Source organism: Buceros rhinoceros, unplaced genomic scaffold (assembly GCF_000710305.1).
Source record: "Buceros rhinoceros silvestris isolate BGI_N320 unplaced genomic scaffold, ASM71030v1 scaffold777, whole genome shotgun sequence".
Taxonomy (NCBI): Eukaryota; Metazoa; Chordata; class Aves; order Bucerotiformes; family Bucerotidae; genus Buceros; species Buceros rhinoceros.
The window spans coordinates 20,702-48,334 of record NW_010421338.1 but is presented as its reverse complement, the minus strand read 5'-3'; the positions used below and the strand labels follow the sequence as shown (position 1 = coordinate 48,334).

The 27,633-nt window shown below is 36.9% G+C and overlaps 1 protein-coding gene across 1 annotated transcript in view; it reads right to left on the bottom strand.

Moving 5' to 3' along the window:
- Nucleotides 1–10,215: 10,215 nt before the first annotated feature.
- The window catches only part of LOC104496467 (tolloid-like protein 1), a gene marked incomplete at its 5' end in the record, with an annotated part of 35,304 nt that continues 17,886 nt past the window's right edge, over nucleotides 10,216–27,633 (bottom strand). Inside the window, 5 exons of the mRNA XM_010139592.1 lie at nucleotides 10,216–10,466; nucleotides 12,403–12,653; nucleotides 17,576–17,789; nucleotides 21,324–21,451; nucleotides 22,822–22,947. Of these exons, the coding sequence (XP_010137894.1) occupies nucleotides 10,332–10,466; nucleotides 12,403–12,653; nucleotides 17,576–17,789; nucleotides 21,324–21,451; nucleotides 22,822–22,947 (854 nt within the window). The remainder of the gene's footprint in view (nucleotides 10,467–12,402; nucleotides 12,654–17,575; nucleotides 17,790–21,323; nucleotides 21,452–22,821; nucleotides 22,948–27,633) is intronic.

The window sequence follows — 27,633 nt, the reverse complement described above, 5'->3', positions numbered from 1 at the left end:
AGGGAAAGTAGACAATCTCCATGTTTAAAATATTGTCTATGTTAGCAGAAACATGAAGAAGCTCTCAGAATTAAACTGAAGTATACTGACAGGTCCAAAGTTTCTCCAGACAAACTTCTTTTTTTTTCTTTTTTTTAAAGAAAGAAGTTATACTAACATAACTTTAGCCAGGTTAAATTACCCGTGAAATTCCACAGGGGACAGATTGGCATGTGTATAACATATTGTACTTGTTGAATGAGGCTAAAAGAATAATTTTGTCTATCTATTACCTTTGAGAGGATTTAAAATAGCAGTTAATACCACTTAATCCATTTTAGAATTTAAAATAAAATATGTTTCTCCATAAGAAATTTTCTCCTCCTTGATAGAATCAATTATTAGAAAGTCAAGCTAAGCAGGCAGGTTTTGAGTTATGATCCACAGCTAAATAAGTTTCAGCTCTTGAACTGAAATGTCTAGTAAAAATTGCCCTCTCCCATCTTCAAGAAAAACAACAATCACAGTTAATCTTGACCCTCAAGGCCTGATGAAAATGAGAAAGCAAGCGCTGAAAATAGATTGAGGCAGGTCATACAACGGCAGACCCTCAAGGCCTGATGAAAATGAGAAAGCAAACGCTGAAAATAAATAGATTGAGGCAGGTCATACAACGGCAATCTAGCGCCTCCAAATTTGAGCCTTCGTTCTACAAACAAGCTCATTTGCAACCTGTACTGCTGTGTGCGCAAGGGCAGGAGCATGCTAGAAAATGAAACATTAGCTGGTGAGCTACCCGTGCTCTGAAATATATTTGAGACCTGCGGGAATAGAATGGAAATTTCTATATGCTAACGAAACAAGGGAAATCAGCTAATCAGCATAAAACCCACTCATACTCAGTCAGTCAAACACACCCTCCTCAGAATAATTTTTTCAGAGTCCGTAAGGGAACAATCAAAAGCAACAGTGTCAAAAACCATCCCGTGGTACCCACAAGATTTAGCAGAAATGAGTATAAATGAGGTCACTCTGTTCCTCGTGCCTACTTAACTGTCTAAGAGCAGTTATTTACAAGTGTCTAGAAGAGATCATTTCACTCAAAAAAAAATTACAGTGGGAAAGATGAGAACAATTTTTAAAAGTTTCTTGGTAAAAGGTTCTTGGGAATTTAATTCAGTGAAGAAACGTGATGAAATACAAAGCAAGTAAGAAAGATGTGAATGTAAACTGGGGTAACTGTAGCTCTCAGAACTCCACTGTTCACTCCAGGGATCCATTTCATTATGAAGTCCTGATGTTATTTTACCACCAATTTTGCTATGAACTTGTGTTTGATTTCCACTATATTTCTTACGTATTTAAACAAATGAAGTAGAAAACCAAACAACAAATTCTGAAGCATTCCCCAGGTGTCTTATATCAAAACAAAGTATTTAAAGAAGTGCCCTAACAGGCAACTGCAGCCCTTTTTTTTGGAGAAACATCAAGCACTGAGGATGTTGGCAATAGTGTACATTTTTAATTTGAACGCTATTTCCAGAAACTATTTTTTCAGTTGAAACATTCCATCTCACTTAGGATGCAAACATTGTTCTTCATTCAGCAGCTTCACCCAGAAGGGATTTTAAAGGACACACTTGGGATAGTTTCTCCAACCTTATAACCGTAAAAATCATGACTAAATGTAAAAATAAAAAAGAAAGGTTTTGTCTTGTCTGCAGAAGCAATAACACCATCATATTTAACCACAGCCTTTCAATTTTTTTGTTATCCCTCAGCAGTTCTACTCCACAGCCTGAAATAATTTTCCTTCATAATCATTCCTTCTTCATAAGGAATTATGAGTTCCCTAAGAAGACACACTGTGACAATTCCAAATCATTTTTAGCAATGGAAAGTTAGTGATTCAAAACCTATTTTTCTCCAACTTGCTCTTGCAAGTTCATTTGTTTTCAGATTTTAGATACAAGCAGTGAATATGTGGCTTCCCATACAAGATGGAATATACACTGTGCTCAGAAAAGGAAACAAGACAATTTCACATATGTAGTCTCACTTCTGAAAAATCTGTTTACTAGTGGACTTTGGTTCAGTAGTCCTCAGTATAAAGCAAACAAATTTAATCCAACCTGTATTTCTAAATATTTTCCTTGTTGTTTTCAATAATACCCACTAAATACACCAACCAAACCAAGTTCCTTGGGTAAAAAGCAGCAACTGCAGGTATTGCCAATTGTCTTTTCAAGCAGGGAACTAATCAAATTGCCTACCTGACAGTCTATTCAGGAAAGGGGCCAGGGATCTTCCAACACAAGGCAGGGAGGAGAAGGTGCCTGGGTGGCTTCATGTACATGCAAGACCTGCTGCATGCCAGTCTGGCTCCAGGACGTTCAGGCTGCTAGAGGCTGTTGCAGCTGCCTGTCACTGTACATCTGGCCTGTCCTCCTTTTCTGACCATCTCTACAGCCTGTAGCCACCATGGGCACAGTGTAGACCAGAGCACCCAGCAAGCAGAGCACAGACCTACGTTCTCACTCTGTTATTCTTACTGTATTATTTTAGCCAGAGTCTCTTTAGGGGCACACGCTCACTGTCTAGACAAGTATCGCCCCTGATTTTTATAGATAAACAGTTGTAATAATATTCTATAGTATTTCAAAGCAGTGTTTTCTTCCCCTGTTAACTTGAGGAAATGGAGACCTATAACACTAATCGATACATCCTACATATTTGGGTTTTTGTGAATTCTGAATAGCTGTAACATGGATGAATTCCAGAGTAAAATCAGCCTACGGACAAGTTATTGATTGACCATTCAATCTCTGAATTGCCATTTTGTGCAAAATGTACAAACAAGAAGTAGGACGTCCTTGTATCTTCCCTGATGCATATTCCCATTATATTTCCAAATATATATTTAGCATTCTGCACTTACCATGCCATTCATTTTGCTAATAATGTGTTTACTGCTGTCAATGATGTGATTCCAAGTCTTTCTTGGTATATGTTTGGCAGAACTAGGAATGACAGGCTATTAAATTTGCCATTCCAAAATTTTTTAAAGCACAGATAATGCTTCTCCTAAAATAAAACAAAATCAAAGTCAGGCATTCTGTTTTTTATTCATAATGCTCTTCTCAATAGAATAAATATTTTCACTAGGTTTCCTGATAGTTTCATATTATTGCATACCCAAAACTATCTTACCTGAAAACTGCCTTAGAGATCTGACATTTAACATGATTGCCCACCCCACAGACTCAAGCATTCCTTTGTTTCTATTTGCAGTTCTCCTATAATGGTTAATTTTAATTAATAACCCTAAATACAAGTATGGAAAGTTTCCTTCACTTCCAAACAGCATTAGATGTCAATAAAGGCTTGCGGCTTGAAACCATTCTGTTTAATGGCTGATAACATATATTGCATGAAGTCTGCCATCTGTTTCACTAAGTTAAAGTTAGCACCCAAACTGTCCTAAAACATGAAATATTGGTTGTTTAGACAGGTTTGTAATATCTAAGTGCAAGATTCTATAAATGGTAAAATTAGCAAAATGTAAATTTAATGGTGCAGCAAATAAACAAATAAAATTGTTAAAAGAGAAAGGCATTGATAATTTTTAAATACCTTCTAAGATAAAAGTACTGTGGAAAATTTTGTGTTCAAGTGGAGAATAGCTTAACGGACATTCTGAATTGTGAGTATGCAAAAGTATTCGATACCTTATGGCATTTCATTTGTATCATTCAGTTCAAAGATTTCATCAAGTTGAACTACATTTTTCAAAGGCAAATTCAGAGAAGGATAAAAGTATTGCAAGAAATTCTCAGCAAAACTTTCATTTCCCTATACACAGGCACGATAAAAACATGCCTTTTGCAATAGAGAATTTATGAGCCAGATTTTCTGTAAACAACGCTGAGAGTTGTCCCTCCCTGCCTGCCTGCCTCATCATTAACAGGCATTATGGTAAGTTACCACACACTAAGTTCATTTAGCAACCACTAAATTTCCCAAATGTTAAGATCCTCCTTTGTAGCATTAAAAAAAAAAAAATCCTTTTGGATGATATAACTGAACAGCCCACTCTTTAAACAGTTGTAAACTCAGATTAACACTAGAATATTTTTATGCTCTTACAAGTCAAACTGACCAAGAAAATTCAGGATTTGTCTTTTATAAAGATGCACATTTTAAAAAGTGTTGTGTCAATGAGGCAGCCATCTCAAGGAAGATTCACATTGAAAGATCAAAAATTGACTTACTACCATGATTATCTAGACATATTAAAAAATGTTTTATTCAGTGTCTTCACTATATCACATCATAATAATGAGAAATTTTAAGTAATTAATTATGTCAATAGATAACATTCTTAACTCCATATGGTCTTCCTATATAGCATAGCCAAGGCTAAGGATTTTACTGATGAAAATTGTTTGTAATGTGGTCATCCAAAGAGACAGCAGCAACATAAAGGCAAGCATATTAATATCCCAAGATGCTGCAAAGAAATCAGCTTTTGGCCATGCAGCTGTTCAGAACATCAGCTTAGTAAAGGCAAGTCAAAAGTGTCAGCACCAGCTCTATTAAGATTCTAGTCTAGAATTTTGACTAGAAATATCCACGTTGTAGATGTAGGTCATTATTGTTCTCTATCTATTGCAATAGAAGTGCTTTTGTCTTCACTAGCTTCAGTTCTTTAAATTACAAAAGTGTATCATTATTACTGTTAAATTCATTGATCAGATAGCAAATATTTTCCACAGATTTGAGCACAGAGTTTTGTAACTGAAAGGCACCTTTGGGTATTGCTCTTGCTCCATTAGGCAACGTTCTAGGCCACAAAGTGAGGCAACAATTTAGCTCCTAATATTTGAGAGATGGGACTATCATTCCTGGGAAACTATTCCATCTCTAACACTGAAAAGGTCTCCTGACACTCAGTTTAAACATTTTATTGTTCAAATTCATTCTTTCACTCTTAAATATGTTCTTGTATTGTGCTCTTAAACAATTTCACTCTCCTCTGTGGGAATCACATGCTGTGTGAGAGCCAAAACGGCCTTTTCCTTTTCCCCTTTCCATTATATCTTCCCTCCGTTGCATTTCATTCCGTGGCCTCTTACTTGACACGTGCCTAGGAATTACCAGTTCTAGCGTTGTCATGGAGGGAGAGAAAGGTTGCTGAGCATGCTCTGAAAGAACTTTACATTCCTAATGGTTATTAGCATTACTTGTATTTCAGAAGATGCTATCACATGGTAAACAGTGTCTAATGAATACGTACAGAGTCAATGATCCTTTCCAGGTGTCCCAACCACACAGGAGGAATGGCTACACCTTGACAAAAAAACCCACAAAACACTAAAAAAGGTAAAAAGTGTGAGAGAAAACAATTGCAGAGGTGGGATCAAAACAGGGACCCAAGTCTTGCTAATGTTTAGTTTCACTGTTCACCCAGTACCACTATACCCTAATTATGTTTTGCAACTTCTGCAGTTTGCTTCCTTTATGAACTCAGAATGAGAAGCCAGGAGAAACGAGAACATTTGCTAACAAGTAGTAACTTGCAAAAAATGCATTTTTCTGTGTCCTTTTTGTTTTATTCGGACTTCATTCATCCCGATTGCATTAAACAATGATATTCAGCAGCTGCCCACTATTTTGATTATTTTAATTAGGTCACAAGGAACAACTAAAATGTTGTCCCAAACATTCAGCTTAGAGCAGCAAAACTTGAGAGTACTAGAGGGGTAAAAGCCCAACCTCTAAGAGCTATAAGCCCAGAGTTACTCCCATTCACAAACAGGTAGTTACTCAGGACATGCATCATTAGGATCTGAAAGCAAGTAATCCCTTAGGTCGTCTTCAGTTCCCTCCTTGAAAAATTCACTAACCAATGTAATATTCCTTCAGATAAGTGAAGGCAATACAGCATAACATGCATCATTAGGATCTGAAAGCAAGTAATTCCTTAGGTCGTCTTCAGTTCTCTCCTTGAAAAATTCACTAACAAATGTAATATTCTTTCAGATAAGTGAAGGCAATACAGCATGAAGTATTTTGAAAGAATATGAAAGATGCATTGGAAAATTAATATATCAGCAACAGTGTTGACTTTGGAGACTACTGGGTTTTTTTTCTTCCCTTTTTTTAATGTAGTGTGCTTGTGTCTGTAGTATCTTTATAATTTCCTTTTCCAGACATTTTGTTTGTTATTGCTCCTTTCTTTTTTTTTTTGGCTGACCAAATTGTAATAATCAATGCTGAAATCAAAATAAGAGCAAGCCCTTAGATAAGGTTGTGCCAAACTGTATGATCACATATTAATGTGATAAAACCCACCGCCTCGTGTTACTCCTTCGGACTCAACTTATGACCTGAATCAAAGGAGAATTCCCTTCTGGTTACTGGTCAGGTCTATTTTAAGACTGAATACTTCGCTGCAATTACATACTTATACCAGGTCCCTAAACTCTGAGATATGTAAATTTTGGCAGAACAGAACCATTTAACTACAAAAGAAAGTTTCAGTGTGCCTCAGCAGTGACCAGGCTCTATGGTGCACACACAGCTACAGTTAGCACAGCACACAACCTGTGAGGTCAACAACAATTTCCTCCAGTATAAAAAATAAGGTGTGCCACTTGCACCCCTGGCAATACAGCAAAATTGCAAAACTGACTCCCCAGGTGTATAAAGCCTCCACCCTATTAATCTAATTTTTTACAGCGGTCCATAAGCAGTCTGGTTTAAATGAAAAAGTAATGCTGCAATACTATGTCGAGGATCTGACCTGGCTCTCACCCATGCTTGGGTCAACTTGCTGTTTCATAGGTCTCAGAGCAAGGCCAGATTACTCAAACACATTGCAGAATATAACAACGAGCCAGCAAAGAACAGAGTATCTGCTGTGTGTACAGTTACATTGCTTTATTCGCTTCAGCTAGACCGTCACAGCTTTTAGGTAAGGCAGCCATTTAACTCTCTTTCACCAGATATATTCCATCAGCTTAAGACTTTATGCTGAATTTAACAACATTAAGGAATAATCCTCAGCACATGTCAGAAGCTCTTTATGCAGCTGAGAAGAAAACTTTAAGTCATGTTACAGGAAAATTAATTTCAATCCAGCAGCTTACCAACAGTCAAGAAAGTTTGTGTCAAATAGCAAGCAGAATAAGTATCTTCATCCTGCTGGGAGGGTTGCCAGTAAACACGTTGTAACTAGGTCTTAAAGCTGCATCTCCAGACCTTCGGATTTGTGTCTCATTTTGTTGACTATTCAACAGGCAAGATCTTTAATTAATATGTTGTGAACAAATTTCTTCATTTCAAAGATTTTTGGGGGATAACCCACATTGCTTTTCACGATTCATCAGCAGAAATGATTTTTTTCATTGTTTTCTTATTGTTAGGCTATTTATAAGACATACTTCAATTAAATAAGGACTTCACTGAATATATGGTTTTCATTAATCAGGAAAAACCTCTTAGAGAACTTGGAAATAACTACATTTTTAATAGCATCTGATAGGACCATGAGGCACTGACTAGGATCATGGCCAATGAGAAGTTATGATCCATATGGTCCACTTATCAAGGTGATCGATAAGAGCACCTTCCTCATTTTCACTACTCTTGAGCATATGGGATCTACAAAGGAATAAGCAATTAGAGAAATAAAATTAAACTTTGTATTCAAAGTTACAGCAATTCTTTTCTGACTTCTATGTACTCCATATAAAAAAATCCAAGACATACTGTTCCCAAAAGCAATCCTTCAATGTGAACACAAAGAATGATGTACTGCAAGGTCTTGTAAAGACACTATATGGTGCTCTTGCCCTCAGTTTGCCCAGTCTAAGCTTCTTCTCCAACTAATCCAGTTGCACTATTTAACATAGGATTTATACAGGGGCCTGTACGAATGAACACCACCACCACAACCCCCAAAAAAGAAATTTAGGTGAAGGGAAGACTTAAAATATTTCATTTAGCAAATGGAAGGGAGATATAATTAAAAGGAGACCGGAACAGGAAGGTAGGAAAAAAAAAAGGAAACTTGCCCTTGCTCCCAGCCTCAGCCTTTACCAAATTCTTTTGACTGCTCGTGCCAGGGAGACGCTGCTTCTGCTGCTGCTTGCTTTTCAACTCAGGATTTTGAGCACTGGAATTCCACCCAGCTGGTAAATTATGTATCAAAGTTAAGAAGACTTTTTTTTTTTTAAATCAAAACGATGGTGAAGCAGCATTATAAAAATACAGAAATTATTTAGTTTTTGAAGTTCACGCACATAAGCTGTCTGGAAAGGAAAACAGTAATATATGAGCCACAACAGTGCTGTTAAAACAACCAAAGACACCTATACAGACATTTGGTTTTCATTTTTATAAAAAAAAGATCAAGTTTATTAGTGCCAACGTATGTTCATAGTAAGGTAACAGAATCTAAACTAATCTGAGTAGCAACTTACATTGAAGGATATCAAAATAATATTTCTTGTAAGTGAAACATAATACCTCGTTTAAACTTGACTCTTGCCAACTAGAAGTCCTTGTTATCTGTCTATGAAGCCTTTAAAGAAAAGTTGCTACAGTCAAACAGGGTCCTGATAGAACTTGGCACATAAAGAAACAATTCCATTTTCACCCGTACAATACCTCTCACTCCCCTGGAGCACTCATTCATACAATACTTACATAATGCATATACATTACACCTAAAGCCATGTATGGCCTAAAGCACATAGAATATCTCAGTTCTAAATGTAACATATCTCTACATCAAAAGCAGGTCACTGTATTTACAGCAGATGATCTTGCTCTGCAGATGGGGCTTTTGCTTGAAGATCGTTTTCTTAGCATGTGCTAAGACGTCTTGAGTCGTCGAATTGTTTACCAAATTAGAGGTGATCTACAGGAAGATCTGTCTGACCGTGTGCGAGGATTCTAAGGCAATAGTAGTAGTTGTTCCACAGGACTAGAGCTGCTGTTGCAAACAAATCTCCCTTGGAGCAGTAAAGCCTTCCTTCTCTAGATGCAGCCAGGCATAATGAGACATTCATGATCTGCAAGCTGTTGGCTCAAAAGTCTAAAACTTCTTGGTTTGTTTTTATTTTTAATGTTCATGGAATAGCACCATAGGAATTCACTCTTGATAACAAACAAATCCTGGGTCTGTTGTTTTGTTTTGATTTTTTTTGCAATCAATCACAGATACTCTTACTCCCAGAAGAAAAGGTCTTTGGGAAACCTCCCTCCTGGATACTACTGCAGTTTCATTTCTGAGTAGCTAAACCAGACAATTATCTCATTCACAGAGAGGTCTGAAGAAATAAAGCTTAGTTGTAGTTCCAAATGTACTGCTGAAAACAAACGTAGTAGAAGTAGTTTTGGATGATCCTTGACTGTTTCTCATGGATACAGGTTTTTGATTTGGGATAGGTTTTCATCTCTTCAGTCTCTTTCTATGTTCAGTGCAAAATAAGAGCACATCATCAGAGATAGCTTACTTAACCAGTAAACCAAGCATATTCAGATGCTTACACTGTTCAAATTCAGCCAGCTAGCGTTTGGTCAGCTAGTGATGACCAATGTAACAGTTCAGACTTCTCAGTCATTAGTAAAACAAAATACTTTAAAGGTCATCTATGTTTCAGAAGAAGGATTTTCCAGTTTTAAACCACTGATAACCTGATATGACAGATGAATTTGTAAAAAATACAGAACAATGCAGGAAGACCTTCCCATTTCACATATGCTTTCAAGTCCTCGTACACACCGAATGCAGGATACAAAGTCAAAGCAACGAGATATAAGGACAGTATATTCAGTGTGTGACCTGAAAGAGCTTTTTTTCCCTCCTGGACATTAAACAATTGTCATAAAGAAGAACGTTTTGCAGGGTCACTTCCTCTGAATGCAACTGATGGAATCTACGTGCATCTATGACAAAGGTCAAACCATGATCAAAAGTTTTATATTCCTTGCACGCAAAGTCCTTTCACAAGCTTTGCAGAGACAGTCAAATATGGAGCCTGCATATCATCTTGACATTCCAATTTTTAAATTTTCATTTCAACTGAACTCATATAAAACATCTGTGCTAATAATTTCAGTTAAAAAAAGGACACGTCTTCCTTCTTTCCACTGTTCAGTTTTTCTTTCTCACTCTTCTTTTCTCGCATAGAGGTTCTTGTGCTATTTTTTGGGTCATTTCAACTGAACTCATATAAAACATCTGTGCTAATAATTTCAGTTAAAAAAAGGACACGTCTTCCTTCTTTCCACTGTTCAGTTTTTCTTTCTCACTCTTCTTTTCTCGCATAGAGGTTCTTGTGCTATTTTTTGGTGTGCACACTATCTGGATATTTTATACTTCTGTATCGTATATGAAATCCTTTCTTGTTGATTGTATCATCAGTATGAAAGTGAAGTAAAAGAGTTTCCCCTGCTGAATAGATTTCTTCTGGTGGCTAAAATAAATGAATAAACAAATAAATTACCTATTTTGTGTATTTATCCCCTTCATTCACGTTTTTTTTCTTATGGATATTTCTCTTTTCCTGTTATGCCTTGTCATGTAATGCCACTGGGTCTCTAATGGTGCCATCAGACAAAATACTTCTATTTCATTCAGCTCAGTTATACGCTAGGAGTTTTTGAGACAAACTGAGGAAATGACAACCTAAATTCCTAAAAGCTGGAGGTCATCTTAAATCATGACATTTAAATTTTTATCTGCTGGCAGAAGTTTTGAAAATATCTCTTAAAACTTTTTCCATTTGTATTAACATGCATTCTTTCAATCCTAAGCTCTGGGTCTGAAAAACATCTTTTTGCACAATCTAAAATTTGGCATCATACTTACTAATTGGAGAAGTTAAATCAGATTCAGAAAGGAGTACCTCCGCAATCTTTTCTTATGGACAGAGAGAACAAATCTCCCCATTCTTTTGTCCTTCTCAGATGTCTCCTACAGTTCTGCTCGAATCATGTAAGTGGCTGGGCAGGACTATACACAATATTCTAAATTTAGATAAACAACAGGTTCCAGTACCTATTTTCCATCTTGTTCTTCATTGCCCTCATGATGGCCTGGTTTAGTACTGAAGCACATTGATCAGAAGTAACAGTGAACCATCAAGTACTTTTTCTAATGATGAGAGCGTGTCATATATACTAATAGTGCTTTTTTCCCGCTTCAGTTTGGATCATTTTGCTTTCAATAGCATTTTACTTTTCAATAGCATCTTTCCTATGTGGCCTCTGAAGCCATTCATCTGTATGTTATCAGAACTAAACCAAAGCAAAAATAACAAAACCAACCACCCATACCACCTCTCACCCCATCCCAAGGTTGGGCCATTCTTTGGTTTGTTGCTCTCCTATACTTGTAAAATGGGGCAACTTGGAAAGAAAAGTATTGTTTCGTGTAAATTAGTAGATGCTAATTTACATTAGCATTTGTAGCATTTCTCTTGGAATATATTGTTTACAGTTCAGTGGTAGCACCTTTGCTCTATCTTTAAGTGCTCAAAAATGCCCTACAACTATTTAAGCCTATATAGAGGTAACTTGTCTGAATGACTGAGATGTTTGATCTAGCACTGTGGCTGAATCAAAAAAGCGATACGTGGTTAATTAAGAGCTCCTACCATCTCATGTAGAGTCTGTCAAACTTTTTATCTAGGCCAAGAGTGTATGTATGAAACTGTGCTTGCATTTGCACACATATAAGGAAATGATGATGACTTGTGGGATCATTGCTTTCACAAGGCAAGCAGCCGATAGAACAATGCAAGTCTAAAAGGAGAAATAGGATACATCCTTTTCACCTATGATGCCAGTTTCCTCCATGCCTCACTGTTAAAGTATTTCAGAGATACATATTGGATGTCAAGGTTTTCTTAAGGCCCATATTAATCGCACACTTTAGGAGCATTTTTTTATTCTAAAATCAGACTTAAGTAGTAGATGAACATATTATAAATGCTTCCTAAGAGCTCCTCACCCTGTACAATGTGGCTTCTTTATTCAAAATGAAAGAATTTTAAATGTGATACCTTTTAATAACAGCGCATTTCTCTCTATGCAAGGGAAAAAGCTGCTAACTTCTTTTTGTCAACAGTCCACTGTCAGCTACCTAAAACTTAACATAACACTACAAAACTTTGGTCAAAAACTAGATAAGAATATTTTGGTTGAAAATTTCTCAAGGGAATGTTTTTATTACAAGCCTGCAATTTTATATATATATATATAAATCTGTAGCAGATAATCTAACATCTTCGTTATAAGGTTCGGTGGCTGAACCTCATCCCTTCTTGACCTTTTCCTTCTTCTGCCCTGTCTTTCTTGTTCTTTTTGTTGTGGAAATAAAAAGAATGAGTTGACTACCTCATTACTTACCCCAGATCCACAAAATCGACCAAGTCTCACAGCTGTCTTATCATGACCATCAAAGAGCTCCACATAATCATAACCACAGTCTGCCTCTTCTTCAACCTCGAAAGTCTGAAACATTAACTCAACACGATAGCCACGCTCTGCCACCAGGAGCCAGTCACAGTCGGCCTGAACTGGATAGTTGTTATCACCAAACTGAGCATGTGAGTACAGATCTTTGGGCTTGGTTTCAGCTTTCAGCCGACCACCACACTCTAAACAGAAGAAATTAAAAAAGGACAAAGAAGCTTATTCAATGCAAATTAGCATTTTCTTTTCATAAATGTCCAGCCTTACTCAGGCTGAGTGCATTTTCATGCAGGTCAGTCAAACAAATTACAGAGTGAAGAACTACCCAAGTATCAATACAAATCCACCAGTCTGGGTTTTTCCTCTATAAATTTTGGTTTATAACTTCAGAAACTTGAGCATATTTCACGATTTTCAAGTGAAAGACAAAAAAAAAACAGATAACACCAAAGTTACACGGAATGTGGTTCAAGCAGTAGGACATTCTCTGGGTAGGCAAGAGGTGAGAGGTGCCTGTAGCCAGCAAGGCGAATGCTGCAAGTGGGGCATCCGTATTTCAGTGGTGACAACGTTTCCACATAGGTGAACAACGCTGTTTGCAAGTGGCAGGGAAGGATCAGCTCTTGCACACATCCGTGATCAAGTGCTAAAGTCTTGTGTTTCATAGAAGTGTCAGCTTTAACCACCATGCAGCGCCTGGAGAGTCAGCTCAACACTACATACCACTGCCAAGTTTGCTAACTTGTTTGCAGTATAGATCATCTCTGCAAAAGGTCATGGCCAGGAGAAGGCTGCTGCTACCACAGAAAGCCTTGTAGCTGAAGGCTGGGTCTTGAGGCAAGCCTTGAGCAGGACATCCTTGCCCTATGCCAAAGCCATTATTTCAGCATAAATCTCTATTAGCAGCAAAATACACGTGGGGCTGTAGAGCTTGTTTATAATAACTACTCAAAGAGTTCCTAATTCAAATACGGATTAACTTTACTGTATAGTTGAATAAGATGTTCTTTAGCCAGTTTGCTGGCAAAGAGCAATTGCTGAAAATGCACTGAACAAAAAAATTGAAAATACAATAGCTCGTACTTTACCCTTTCTAAATGTTTTCAGCAGCTATAATTAAAACTAGTATTCTCTCCTAAATAGCCAGTGAATTCAGCTTGTACGGTAACTCAAATTAAAAGTGCTATTTTTAATTAAAAACACTATTACAGCACAACAAACAACATATGAAAAATCGTACTTGAAAGAAAAAAAATTCATTTTTAATTATGTTTCCAAGAGATGGGCAAAGGCTTTTTTTTTCTTTACAGGTATAAAGATTTCAATGAAAATATCATAGTTCAGTTTTAGTTTCTCATCAAGAACACACCATCCATTACAGCACCCATAAAAACACCAAGTGCAAATGAGCTTGAACTAAAACCTGAGACTGACATTCATAAGTTTAGATTCAAATTTCAAATGAACAGATAAGTCTATCTGCATTTTGATCAAATGTAGCTGTTATAAACCGATCATTTTATAATAATTTGAAAAAAATTGCAAGATGCAAAAATTTATAAGTTTTGGTGAAGAGATTCTTTGAGTTTGACTTCAGTGTCATGGGCTCCACCCACACAAAACATGATCAATTGCAATGTTATATTGTGAGAAGTCCATTTCATCTGGGAATTAATGAGCAAATCTATATTACAGTAATCCATTATGCACAATCTCGTGTTCAATCCCAAATTTCAGGGTTTTTTTCTTTTTAAGAACAGATAGGAGTACATGATATAGAAAATTTGTCAGATGAGAAAGTTATGACAGTTACTTTTCATTGGTATGCTCATGTGATTTTTTCCCTTTTTTGTTCCTATTCTTAATTTAATTTACTACTTTTTTTTTTTGACTGGACCGTTGCCAGCATTAGAACATCTCCCTACTTCAGACAGAGAACAGCTACTCAGGAGAAAATGTCTAACAAACTGTCTGCATTTTTTCCCTCTGCTTGCCACAGGAGCAAGATGCTTAAAAGAAAGTTATAGCCATACTAACAACTGTGGAAAATGGCAATTCCTTTTCCCTTGCCCTTCTCCCACGGATTATAGCTTTACATTTTAGGATAAAGCATTGATTTTAGAAATTACAAGTCAAACTTTCAACTTCTTAAGGACTAAGTTGTAGTTTCAAAAGTCTCCGCCCATCCCGCACAATGCCACGCTGCATCAGGAGGTGTGGGAAGGCTGTGATGGATCTGCACAGGGCAGAGCAGCACCACGCAGCCCTGCTTGCTTAGCCTTGGTACCAGAACTAAACTAGTTGCACCATCCCATCATGCTTTCCACCGTGCAGGTATGTCCGCTCCGCTGTGGGTAAGAGGTACACATCTGACTGTAAAGAAATACATCTGACTTGTAAAATGCTGTTGAAGGGACAAGCTTTAGGTGAAGGACTTTTCTAGGTCATCTAAGGAACAAGAATACTCTCTTGTTTCCTGACCTTTCTAGGGCTTTTAGGGTTCTTAGAAACATAAGAGCAAATCAAGAAGTGGTCTCTTGACTGTTTAACAAGCCAGACAGACGGGAAAACTTCACACTATCTGAACTAGTGAAACAAGATTATATATTTGATTCAGCATTGCCATGCTGAATTTTTACAGTGATTTTGGAGGCAACACATCCTAAACTGAGTGACAACTGAGATGCTCAGATTTGTCAGAGACATCCTCCCAGGGTTGACTGATAGAAACGGGACCTACAGCAGACCTGCAAACTCCTGCATCAGCGACTGGAAGCCGGGCAGTATAAATGAGGCCACACAGAAGGGAACTAGATGCCTGTGTTAGGGCAACCAAACCACTCCCTAAGCAATGATATTTAATGTTCTGTCAGAGGCATTTTTATGAATTCATTCTGGACAGGTTATGCCTTTTCTGAAATGCGAAAATATAACAGAATCTCTTCTTAAAACTGTTGCACTTTAAAAACAGCATTTTATAAGTTTTGATCCATCCAGAGAATCCTTTTTATCCCATCTATTTTTTTAATCTTTACCACCCCTGCTTCTACAGTTTTATCTTGTTTTCTGAAATATTCAATAGAAATTTTGAATTTGGATAAATATTTCAAGCCAAAAAATGTCACAGAAGGGAAATCAATATCATCATCAAGATCTACCAGACTAAGAGGCCCATTAAATCTTGAATATGCCAGGAATACAACAGCATCTTTGAGCATAGCATCCAGTTACTCTCTATTTTTCACTGCTGTATACTACAAAAATCCTTCTGCTGACTTCCACCAACGGGTCAGAAGAGAAGGAAGCAGCTTCCTCAGCTCTCCTTGTCTGCACAGCTATGCAGGATTGAGCACAACCTTGGCTACTTCTATTGAATACTGTCAATTATTATTTCCTAGAAAATAAGGAAATACAATCCCCTGTCTATATCCTTGTTAGATACCTAGTCATTCACTTGTGTGTCAAAGCACAGAGTCAAAACTCACACAGAGCATCTGTGTTCAGCTCAAGGCCACAGGAAAAGGCTGCAAGATCTGAGCTGTCTTTCATTCAAACACTATCTCAAAGCACAGACTAGTGATGCGCTGTTCAACTTAGTGAGAAGCTTGTGCAACAGCAGTTGACAGAAATAGATGTTTATCTTAGGGAGGCAAACCTTAAAATTTTTACAACACTCTTAAAAACTGGAAAGATTTTATTCTTCGGACTTTCTCAGAAAAGCACTACTATATACACTAAGAAAGTTTTCATGGTTAAGCTCATAAAACCCAGCAGATAATGAGGGAAATTCCAGCAAGTCATAACATAACTAGTAATCTTTAGAAGTTAGGGAGGGTACCTAAAGTTAAGGAGAATTTCTTTCACATAGTGACAGCTCCAATTCTGCAAACTGACAGTGAGAAAAATGAACGAGACAGTAGTTTTAGACCACCTGTTTCTAACAAGAGTTCTGACCTTTAACTATTTACCCTGAGGTGATTTTAAAATGAGTAATTATTACTATTTTCCAGCTGCGGGACAGGGTTACTGCGGTAGGGAAGGCAAACAACGACATGCTTGTCAAAGACGATTTTCCACAAGAAAAACAAATGTAATTGTAGGTAGCTAAGCTTTTCACTTTCCAGGCCCAGATCACAAAGAGTGAACAGTTCATACACTGTTGCATACTGTCTTTCTCTGAAAGGAAAATTAAATTAATACAGTTTTAGAATTATTCTTAACAAAGGAGAACAAAAAAGATAAAATGCTAACATTGACACATGCAAATTTGTTAGCTGAGCACTACACATCAACTTGATGAATACTCTCGGTAAGTTGGTTTGTATTAACAGCGACTAATGACCTTCATTACTGTCTCCTATAAATAACTGCTACCTGTCAGTAATCTTCATCTACTAGCACAGATAATATAAATATTTTCGGCATTAATATTTATTGACAAATAGGGGATGACTAAGAATGAACTTTGGAAAGTAAAGACAGACATTACGGCTGAAGAAGAAAAACCGAAACCCCTTCGTCGTACAGAAGGGACTGGAAGTTCAGAGACTCAGCACTAGGGGCCACTGCAAGCCAAGCAACGTCTGGGAAATAACGTACACGCGGAAAATGTCTTCAGTACTGTTTCTTCTTATTCTTCTTTGGCTTGTCTTTCCTTTCCTAGCTCTACAGGAAAGGAATAGCTGTTTACACAGAACCCGGACTTCAGTTAGAACAAAAAGGCAGTGGAGGTACATCACGTGTCCCAGAGAATTATTACCATTACAAATGCAATGAAAAACTATTGAATCATTTACAAACTAATGGCATCATCCTAAGAAATATATTTCTGATTGTCTATGCCAATATTTTTTTTATTGGATTTTATTTCAAAATCTTTTAAATGTTTACCTATAAGAGAGAGAGAAGGACAAAGAAATGTCTAAAATATTAGAGAATACTTCCTGCAGTCTCAGACTTTTCCTACTGTTCTGAAGGTTTCGTTAGATCTAGTTGTAACATTGTCTTATCTGTTAACTCATCCCACTCCTGTAAAAGAAATGCCTGAATATCTTCCACTAAAGAACAAAGAGGAATTTATTAGTAAGGCACAATTTGTTTTTCTGACCTGTAGAGTGTGTTGCTTGGAAGCCTTTTCTTTGAACTGATGCATCAGAAATAAAGCGGAGAAACATTTTGTTTCCAGAGGCAATAAGAGGATCTGGTATCTTATTGCCACATAAGCGTCCCAGAATTGGTGATTTTTCACTTTCACCATCAAACACTTCCAAGTGGTCATAAGCACACTCTTGATGCTGTTCTATCTCAAATTCATTGAAGGTCTGGGGGGGGTGGAAAAAAAGAGGCAAAAATGACTCAGCATAGTACTGTTTGCTGTAGTTATATGGTACATATGTACTGTTAGTATGTTTTAGAATACAAAGTAGGTGTAATTAAGATGCCAGATTTAACATTATTGCATCTACAAGCCTGTAGCTTTGAATGTCATACTGATTTTGAGGAAGTGGAATAACAGTTAAGACAGTGAACTTTAAGAGGGCATCATCCTTCATACAGAAAGTATTAGAATCTTTATAGCCAACAAATATCCACCAGAGAATATTAAAACTAGAATATGGTGGGTTTTCTGTTGAATTCGTACTGTTTGTAGGATCATTACAAATTTCAGAGAAATAAAAACCAGTAAAAAGACAGACATTATTGGTTCCTCGGATAGCTAAGGATTGATTGAAACATCTGCAAAGCATAATGCACACAAGCCTCCCTTTTTTAAAAAAAAAAAAACTACTTACCTCACACTGCACTAAAGCCTTTGAGAAAGTCCTTTCCACATGGATGGTTATGCATGAAAGTTATATTTTCTAATCTATTACCTAGAGATCTATTTTTTGTTATTACAACAGTATTTCAGGCTGTACTCTTCATGCTGAGATCACATTTTTGCTAGCGAAATCATTGTGAAAAATACCGGAATTATGTTGATTGCTTATTAAAAAACTTCAGACTCTCTTGCTCAGCTCTCCCAAGAAAATTCAAATTGCTGCCATAGTTTGAACACAAACCAAAGGTCACAAACTTTACTTCATTTCAAACTGTGATGTTTCTTCTACACTTCAAAACATTTATCTTAGTTTCTGAGCTCCTAGGGATTAGTCTCTCAGTGCTCATGGCATCTTCTATGAAAAAATTCAGGACTATTAAAAATTTAAAATTGCAAGACTTTTGGAGCAGACACTGGACAACTTTAAAAATTTTTGAATTTAGATTTTTCAAACTCAGAGTGTCCCACCAAAGGCATTTCCAAAAGGTGTATGCCATGCCCTATAGAAACTGTTAAAACACATACAATAAAACCTCCTTTTCAAATATGGAAGAGTGTCTTCCAAGACTGGAGTGGTATCCACAAATTTATTTTGGGGGGACATCTAAGAGATTTCAGAAAAGACTTTTTGTCCAGGGCTAAATTTCAACAAGAAAGTTTAAGTTTAATATCCAGTGATTTCTTGTCAGGTAAACACTGGGAAGGCAATATACGTATACATCTTTGTGTATTTGCAAAAGTAACCTACAATTTCAGGTGAAATTCAAAATTTGTTTTATTCAATGATATAGCATAAAAAGACTAAGTATAAATACTCCCATGAGTAGTCATATAGCTGACTGTTTAAGGAAAAAAAAAATAAAGAAAACCACCAAAGGATGCAGAAACAATAATTAAAAAGAATACTGAGGAAATATCATAATTATGCATTCTGTCTGGTACACCAAAGCAAATCTGACCTATCAAATCCCTTGTGGAATCCAGCCACTGTGAAATGTGATGGTAATTCATATTAAAAGGTGATATAAAAGGAATATGAAGAGCTAACTCAAAGACTTTTGCCCAAAGAATGGGGATATTCAGAATAACAATTTTGTTCGTAGAAAAGTGAAGAGTTGCACAATGCAGTGGACATAGGCTCATTTCACAGGAAAGTTTGGGGGTTTGTATTAAGGGACTGAAATTGCAGAGGTGGTGAAAACAGCTGTACAGCAGTCCCTCCTGCTGCTCTTAAATTGTAGTCAGCCATCCTACTTTTATGATACCAAGTATGTGTTGTCATTTATACCTAAATAAAATCTGATGGATTAAAAAAAAAAAGCAGAAAGCTGAGAGACTAACGCTAAGAGACTTATTTAAATACAGAATTGAGTCAAGCCAACTTGGAATCAACGGGAGCAATAGATGTGATCCAAGAGCAGCCTGCAGAACTTCATTTTCTTTTAGAGGAAAATTATATCAGGTTTGCCCACTTCTTATCCATGAAAAAAAAAAAGAAAAATCACCCTCTAGGAAGCACTTCTCACCATGAACGGTAAGATACACCTATTATTTTTAATATTTGACTCATCACTGGGATTCCTAAGCCTGCAGGGGTAGATTATGTGTTATATTGGGTCCCACAAAGAACAGAAAAAACCCCTAAATCTGTTGTGAACCTAGCAATTGATTCTAGCAATTACAAAGAGAATCTAGGGAATCTTTGTTTTTTAAAGGAAAAACAGATCTTAATATTAAGTATTTTACAAGTTCAAATTGCCTGATGTTTCAAAACATCCAGAGCTAAATTCTGTCCTTCTTAAAAAGCGGTCAGTTCACGGTCAGCAGTGGACTAAGAGCAGGCTTGAAAGAGGAGAACTGACACAAATTTTCCTTGTGTTTGAACATAACTGAATAGCTGCTGTCAAAAGAGTTCACAGATGAGTTAATAAAGTTGGTAGTATAATTAAATCAAACTCTGTCTTCCTGGGACAAATACTTTTGAATATGACCGTGACTACAGACCCCACTTCGATTGTGTTATTAGTGGGAACAGTATTCAGAAATGTAATATATAGCTTCTGAACATCCAGCCCTTTCTATCTACAGCACTCAGCTGAGTAGATATGTTGGTGGCATTTATGGATAGCTGCCTGAATGGAACACTTAAGACTGTCTTTTATAAACATCCGGCTGATTAGCTTATGAAAATTGCTCTCAGCTACATAGATTTTCAAAGTCATCTTTATCTACACATTTCATTTAAAAAATCTGAAGTGCATATCCATTTTTTCATAGGCTTAATTACACCAAACGCTTAACTTTCGCCTTTTCAGGAAGAGACTTTTCAAAGATTATCAGAGTGAGAGCAGTCACAACAAAAGATTAGTTTCTGAACGCACACCCCTCTCAAAAGGTGAAGGCTCACAACTGATGTGGTTTGTTACCGTGAAGAAATTAATTTTCTCCTTGTAAACTGAGAGGAGTAAATTTAAATGTGGGGCTGAGCTCAAAGCAGAAAAGCCCCCTGTGTGGGTCCGTGCCTTCGACTTTCTATAGAGGCTACATAACCTCAGTAGATCTGCAAAGCTCCCTAAGGTCTGATAGCCTGTCTTCAGCCACCAACACTGTCCTCAGACAGCTGGACACAAAGGTCACTTAAGTCTACTTAGGCCGCTTTTCTACTTATGTTGAATTCTTGCTCACTCTCTATATTGGAGGTGGTGTAAATGGCCTCTGCCATATTTGTCAAAACTTTGTACAAATTTTACGAATAGCAACAACGAATAGTAAAGTCTGACAGAAAGAAAGTATCCCTTCTGCCCTTTGCTGCCCAGAGTATTTTCAATCACTATGAACTTAAATTCACAGCTCTGTGATAGTGAGCAGCCTCAGCAGGCCAGGAATGGACAGGAGTCAGCAGGTTTTTAAAGCAGTTTACCTCTGGGCTGCAAACCAATAGTAAGGTTTAGTAACAGTTTCATATCAGAGTAGTCATTTGAGAAGCAGGTTTAGTGAAAGAAAAGTGAAAAGGGAAGGGTAGGCAGAAACTCACCAATTTGACCCTCTGCCCGGGAGTGGCACTGATTTCCCACGTGCACTCCTTTCTGCTGGGATACTTGTCGGGCCAGTTGGGACTTGTAATGATGCCGTTGGGACTGTGGATCTTCTGTTCACACTCAGCTGTGCCAACAGTGATAGCATCGGTTAGTCTGGGGGTCTGCATTCAGAGGTAGCCAGAAAAGTACTCTTTTTTTTTTTTGTCAGGGGACCCAAGGAATGGAAAAGATCTTTAGGAAGACACTTAAGCACAATCTTCCGTGTGCATGATCACATCCATCCCCTTTGGCATACACTTTATGGCAATCAACCCAATGTGCTTGATTATTGATTGTTGTGAAACATACACTGTTGTTTACAACGGGTGCCTTTTTTAAAAAAATATTATAAAGGAATACACATAAGTATTAAAATTTAATCAAATATTTAGCTATTGCCCCCATTCTACATAAAAGTATGATAATCTGTATGAGAAATTCTGCTACTGCAACTTGAAATGATGTTTCACAAAATCTTATTTTCTCTCTTCTAGATAATTTTCATACTGCAGATACAGAGCAATCATTTTGATTCTAAACTACAGTTTCTAGGGACATATATAAAGTAGAAAACAGCTAAGACTAAACTGTAAGTATGTACCAGGAACAGCTTAGTCATTCACATAGTAACTGAATCACTAGAAATACATCTCTGTGAAGAAACACAAAGAACAAATACAAAGAGGGCAAGAAATACACTAGTTTTATTTTTCTAATTTTTTAACAGTATCAAATTGCCTTATAAATATATAATTAGTCAACAAGAATCTTTTAGAGCAGACAAATATCATTCCAACACCGGTGAAAATACAAGTGATTCGTAAAGGGCATGTCCATGCTAGATGGATGCTAGAATACAGCCTTGAGAAATTGCAGTAGCTCAATAGTATTGCATGCTAGAGGTTTATTTTCAGTTAATCAAAATTCTGCTCAAGACCCAAAGCCTACTATTTTATTGGAGGTAGCCACACCTTGAGAAATACAATAGGAAGAAAGATGAATAGGGACTTGACTGGAATTCAGATTGTCTGAATATATCCCCTAAAACAAACCCAGAAAGGGCAGATACAGTTTCAACCTAATTGCTAGTGATAGAAGCAAACGACAGCTTTAGCAGGCTTCTCTCCCGATATTTCTATCCCTGTATTTAATATGGCATTAGATAAATACTCTATCACAGCTTTAAATGTCCTGCACTTCACAGAAATATTAGAGGGAGCACCTTCTGCAATGATCCTGAGTTTTCCAAAGTGTCTTCCTGCAGACCCCAAACTCAGCCACACACAAATGCTAGGGCTGGAGGGGATGGGAAAGGCTGGTGCAGGGCGTAGTGTTTAAGCCCTAATGTTTAAGTCCCCATTACCAAGATCTATTTCTTCCTTTTGGAAGCAGAGCTACAGAGGGCTTTCTAGAAGACAGTTGTATAATCAACTGTTCAAATACTTCACTACTTACCCTCCTTGCAGTCATGTTTATTTTCATGTAGCACAAATCCATTCCGGCACTGGCAAACGTAGCTTCCAACCGTGTTGATGCATTCATGCTGGCAGCCACCGTTGTCCTTCGAACACTCATCTTTGTCTAAGAAATACACAACAAGGTTGGGTGAGAATCTCAGCTAGCAGTAGTCTTTGTTACCAGAAAGAAAAAAGGTTTAGCCCAGTGTTTTAGTCCAGAAAAGGATAAACTAAGGCACAGCCACGCTTCTCAGTATGGCAGTTTCATGATACCTTAGTTCTAGTCACTCATTTCTCAGCATACAACCTTGCACCATGGCACAAATAATCTGCCTTATTTTTCTAGAAAATGAAGGGTAGTTCGTAGGGGAGAGGAACAGACAAGCTAAATCAAAAGAGATAAAACAATTACTAGTGTTTACTATTTCAAATGGTCTAGCTGGTAAAAATTTCATAAATCTCTCATCCAAAGATTTATTTCAGGAAACAACAGGACTGTAATTTATGGAGAACACAAAGTATTCCAACTTTATGCAAATTCCACAATTTAATGGTGGTATGTTGAAAGGAACACATAGGGCAAACAAGGTTTCAATCTCTGCACATTAAACATGTAAGGAAAGGAGAATTTAACATAAACTTTTTTAGTGAGTTGATTTATTTTCCCCAGCAGAGTGACAGTGTGCTTTACTTTTAACAAATCTGGACATCACAGAACATCACAAAAACATTTCAATGAAAAACATACAAAAGAAATTCACATTAGTTATTTCAAGGAGATCTACAATATAGCATGCAGTTCTGTTTATAAACATATAAACCTTCAAAAGAGCTTTTAGTGTGTTAGAAGTAAAGCAGACAGTAGGGGAGGAAATATGACCTGCATTAAACAGCTACAAATTCATTGCATGGACAAAAGCCAAACTAGATTAACAGGCTGTCATTCTGCAAAGAGGCCTCAGCTGCCACCCTTCTATGTCATTCAGCTCTTGTCATTTTGGATGAGGCTGGTCCATTTAAAAAAGGCAGACTGCTCCTGTCACATACAAATATATACACATACATGTATATATGTATGCACATGTATGTACATATATATGTGTATAGACACATATTTATAAATTCTGAGACAAAAATACATATGTATAAATATATGTATATTAAAAAACCCCAAACATTCACATATTAAAAAACTATGTCTTACAAAATGTGACATTTCAACATGTAAAAGAGAGGAGGAAAAAGAGCAAAGAAATCATTGCCATTCCAGAGGTTTGGTTGTTGCAGGGCTAGAATGCAGAGCATTCACCCGCTTCAGCCTCCTGTACCTTGGAAAGCAGCAGTGAGCATTATTTCCAAACAAGGTAACGTGTAATGTTTCAGACTTTAGAATGCATGGTAAAAATTTCTGTAGATTACAAACCACTCTGGATAAAGTCTCTTTTCATTGTCTTACTCATGCATTTTTTTCCCCTGTCTTTACTGATGCTCATATTCAGTAATACAACAAAGGAAGTTTGTAGTATAATTGCACACACATGAGCTTTATCTGCCAAATGCATGCAACATTTGACCCACTGACTTGCAGGTCTTTCCATAAAAATGAGCTTCTACTTATAATACATGCTGATAATGTACATTTATAGATAAATTTTGCAAGTCAACCCAAGCATCCCACTGCATTTTGTCCTCTACGTTGAAAAGATAGGTATCTATCTCCCAGAACCATCCATCCAGAGGCTTATACTACTTGTCATTTTCAAGATGAAGGAAGTGTAAAAGCCTCACAATACACTGCTTATGCACCTTGCAACGCAAGTCCCAAACCAAGATAGTAAATCTATTTAATTTCAAATAAGAGTTACAATTTTTCTTCTCTGCAAAAGCAAGCACTATCATAAATTAATTCCATGTTGCAAAGACCATTAACAAGCAAATGAGAAATTAGACATAATATAAACAAAACTCTTCAATATTTCCCCTCCTAAGCATTAGTTTGTAGTTCTCTACCAAAATAACAAAATAAATGGAAGGCAAGCTCAAAATGCATTCAAGCTAGGCTTTCAAGTACAGACTAGGTACAAAAATCCTAAATAAAAGCTCTGTCCATTTTCATCTTCCACCAAACTGTGTGAAAATACTGAAAAGCATTTTAAAATTAAATAAGCTTATATTCTGTAAAATAATCTCTTAAAGAGACAAGTGCATAATTAAACAGTCTCACGTTGGACTTCCTCAGAGATAAAACAAGGACAGAAAGTAGAAAGGAGAAGCTTTGGAACACATTTGAACTACAATTACTTGTACATGGTTAATCAAGGATGCAACTGTTGAACCAGCCTTCCTCACACTTCATAATGCGGAACAGACTTTCTGTCAAATTGATTGCCCAGTTTCAAAATTCATGAAAAAACAATTAGTGTGTATTAGTTATAGGAACAAATGTTTTGCCGTGTAAAAACAAAGACATTTGTTATGCTGACAGATGGAATTGAGTCTCCCAGCTTTGAATGGATTCTTTCTTTTCTCATTTCAGTACTCGGAACGGGGAAAGATCCATTTGCAACAGAATGTTAGAAGGAATCATTCAGAGGTCAAAGAGTCGTACCTCTGAGACCCTCAGAGGCCACCAGTCTGTGAATAATACGTACTCGGCCTGAAGGGACCTGTATCAAGTCCTTGCAAGATTCAAAAATAAAAATTTTCTCTTTGCAGGCAGCTTTCTTGTCTGTGGAAAAAAACGTACCAGGATGGCACCAGAGATGAGTTTGTGCTCCAAAACAAATTTGCTCTAGGCTAGAAACATTCTAGCTTTCTCTCTTTAACAGCTCAGTGAATCGTTACTCAAGAAAAAATGTCCCAACAAACCTCATTTCTATATTACATCAACACCACGCATGTTTGGAATGATCACACAAAGAATCACATTTAATTAAAACAGTGAACTCTAAAACTTATGATAAATGGAAGCAGTTTAGTGAGATATCACTGGGCATTAATCATACCATTATACAAAGACTGATATAAATAAATCATCAGGCTATCTTTGTGGAAACGTCACAGAAAAATATATATATTTTTAATATATATTATCTTTTTTCCTCCTTTTTTTCATTGAGTTATTTCACACTTCTCAAGCCTTATGGGGCCAGCAGTCTGCAATAGGTCACTGTTCTGTAACAGGAACAGAAGAGAGGGGGAAGAGGACAAAAGTAAAGAGAACAGGAGAAAGAATAAAATCCTAATTACTGGACGCTTTCTGCTTAGAAGCCTAATACTCCATTCAAAAAAAGTTAAAGGTTTTAAAAAACGAATGTATCACAACTCCCCAGTTTCTTCTCTCTCCTCAAGAGACTCATGCGAGTCTCTGGAGATTAGCCGCATCCCAGCAAGGGCTCCCAGCTGAGCTTTCTTCAGAACTGTCCCACCAAATGTAAATTTTACAAACTGTTGAAAAGAAGGTTTTTCTCACTTTCCAGTAGCACCTGCCTGGCTGTTAACAGCATTTTACAGCCAAAAATGTAATTACATGTTGTCTTATATCAACATAAATACCTTCCTAACGCAGGTCTTCTGTTGCCCTATGTCACTGTTTGCTTTCACAGTTTATCAGAGTGGGTTCTAACCACCCAAAAACTGCTTTCTGTCATCTGAGCTGGAGCTGGGCCATGCTTTCTCAACTGGAGCTATGGCTGCAGAATTCACCACCAAAACAGATGCAGAAAAAATATTTTTGGCTGTGCTTGATGAACATAATACAGTTCCTAATCTTCAAACTAATCTGACTTACCCACCTGTCTCTCTTGCTGAGCATTGCATATGCCCTTTATGGGTGAATAGACTGCAAGATGCAGTGTTTTACCCATTACTGATTTTTTTCATGATGTATGTCTTTGTAACTAAATACTTACAAATATTTCTACTGTGATTTAATCACTAAAACTGTTTAAATGCCTTTCAGCAAGTATCTCAGACAATAGCACTGTCTTTCTCCACCAATATCATTCTAAAAGTGTCGTATTCTCAAGACAAGTATATAAACAGGCAAAAAGACCCACTTCATCAGCTGAACAGTGACCAGCTATCAACTCACAAAAGTCAAAATTCTTGAAGTCTCAAGTTTGTTCTTCATTGACAGACCAGTACCGTATGATGTCTGTAGTAAGGAATACATGGCTGAGAAAGTTGTGTTTTCTGGCAGCCATGAGAGCTTTGTCTGATGAATTATTCAGAGATGACAACTTCTTTTCAGATACTTTAAGTTCAGAAGTTTGATGTGTCTCAAGCATTACAAAGTTTGTTTTAGTCAGGAAATATCATCAAAAGGGAAAAGCCAGATAACACAGAAGAATAGAATCTGCTAGAATTCATAACAGCTGCAAGAAAATTAGGAAAGAAAAAATAAAATACAAAGTATCTAAACTTGTATGAAATGAGAGAAGAGACTATGGCAGAAATGTATTATGAAGCATTCAGTAAATTTATATACTTACGGACTCAAAGAATATGAGCATCAAACTATCTTTCTTTAAAGAGGATTAGATATATTCTATATCCAGGACACATTTCTATTCATTACAAAAAACCCCACATTAGCTCAGACTTATCCCTAGCTAATGGGCTTATTCTGGCGATCAGTGGAGTAATTTAAAACTTATCTTTTTTAAATTACCAGGAAAAACTCTTTTCACCTGAGGGGCGGATGGGACACTTCACTCAGAAGTGAAAAATACAAGGGAAAGAATGACTCTGAAGGATTATAACCTCCTCATGATACAACCTCCAAAACTCCATGAATTACAGCCCAGTC